Source organism: Aplysia californica, unplaced genomic scaffold, assembly GCF_000002075.1.
Source record: "Aplysia californica isolate F4 #8 unplaced genomic scaffold, AplCal3.0 scaffold00216, whole genome shotgun sequence".
Classification (NCBI taxonomy): Eukaryota; Metazoa; Mollusca; class Gastropoda; order Aplysiida; family Aplysiidae; genus Aplysia; species Aplysia californica.
This window is the reverse complement of record NW_004797486.1, coordinates 288671-290308: the sequence shown is the minus strand read 5'-3', so window position 1 is coordinate 290308 and position 1638 is coordinate 288671. Positions and strand designations below refer to the sequence as shown.

Here is a 1638-nt window from a genome sequence, read left to right as displayed (position 1 = left end):
TGTCTGTCTGTCTGTCTGTCTGTCTGTCTGTCTGTCTGTCTGTCTCTTTCTCCCCCCCCCTCTCTCTCTCCCTCTCTCTCTCCCTAACCAGAACACCAAACAAGTAGGTACATAAAAAGCAAACAAATAAACAAAGAAATAAAGAAATGAATTAATGAATAATCTTTAAAATAAAAACAGAAATATGCTCTTATCCGAAACCCCTCTTATCAAACAACAAATTGAAAATGTTGACGCAAGGTCATAAACAGATAACCGCACCCTTCTCCTCACCTTCGACCCCCGTGCCTACAACATACGCCTCCGTGTCCACAAATGAGGCAGGTATTTCCACTGTGTGTCTGTCGTCATCTGGAAGACTTCGCGCCATTCGGAAGCCGCCATGTTGGAAAAAGTGACGTCGGAAGAAGTTTCGAATGAACTTCGACCCAAAGGTACCATTACTGATCCATGACCCACCCTAATGAAAAGAAAGTAATGAAAAGGTCAAAGAAATCGTTACACGCAGATGATGTGTTCAATTCACGAGTGGGGTTGTTATTGTTTTTTGTGTAAATAATCGAAAATCTCCCTCTGTCTGCTTAGACGTGGTATTCCTCTTAGCTCAGGTTGGCTCTGACTAGCAGGTTGAAACAGCCCGCCTCCTCAATATCATTATCTAGATTGTGTCGTAGGGGGGAGTAACATATCGACAATTACAAGTGTCCTCGCATTTAGATCGTGCAAAATATTTGCGATGTGAAGGAATTTACTATGCCATGTGTATAATCTTCAAGCTATAATGGGTTTTGTTTTTTTGTTTTGGGAAGTTAAAAAGTCCAATGCATGTATAGTTTGTTACCTCTTCGTAGTTCAATAGTTAACTCTTAAGACTTAACAGCATAAACGTAACGAATAGGCAACATTCAAATCTGTTTACTACGAATTTTGCAACCTTTGCATATTAATTAAGTAACCCAGATTTGATTTTCCCGAGAGGCCATCGTTTAGTACAGTCGCAATAAGATAAGATTTACATAACACAGATCAGCGATAAAAGCGACCCACCTTTCATACACAAGCGGAAAGGAAAAATAATATGAAAGAAATACCTAAGATAATAGGTCTAAAGTCATTAGCTGGAGGTCATTTTCATTTTCATCTAATGAAGCTGAAACTCAGCTTGATGAAATGTAGGTCTGAAGGTCTGTTCAAAGGCGGCACACTTTCTCCCATAAGAGGAACATGTAACCAGTCGAAAACATTCATTATAAAGATAATGGTAAAAAAACCAAACAAACAAACGGATTTAAAAACGACTGGACATTTACCCTGTGCAAGTTAGCCAAGTTCACAACGAATGTCATATTCTGGGGCGGATAAAGAAAGGTGAAGAAGGTTGGCTTCTGCATAAAAAGGTTTATGGAAAAGGAAAGGATGGGGTAGCGATTGAATGTATTTATTTAAAAGGCAAATGAGGAAAAAAACATCATATTTTCGGCACCGGATAAACTATCAAATAAACTGTTATTGTCTTATTACTATGCATTATCTTATACATCACTCACTCACTCACTCACTCACTCACTCACTCACTCACTCACTCACTCACTCACTCACTCACTCACTCACTCACTCACTCATTTTCTCTTCTCTCCC

The 1638-nt window shown here is 39.1% G+C and overlaps 1 protein-coding gene across 1 annotated transcript in view; it reads right to left on the bottom strand.

Moving 5' to 3' along the window:
• Positions 1 to 65: 65 nt before the first annotated feature.
• The window catches only part of LOC118477160 (ergothioneine biosynthesis protein 1-like), a gene marked incomplete in the record, with an annotated part of 6077 nt that continues 4504 nt past the window's right edge, over positions 66 to 1638 (bottom strand). Inside the window, 1 exon segment of the mRNA XM_035970072.1 lies at positions 66 to 461. Within this exon segment, the coding sequence (XP_035825965.1) occupies positions 242 to 461 (220 nt within the window).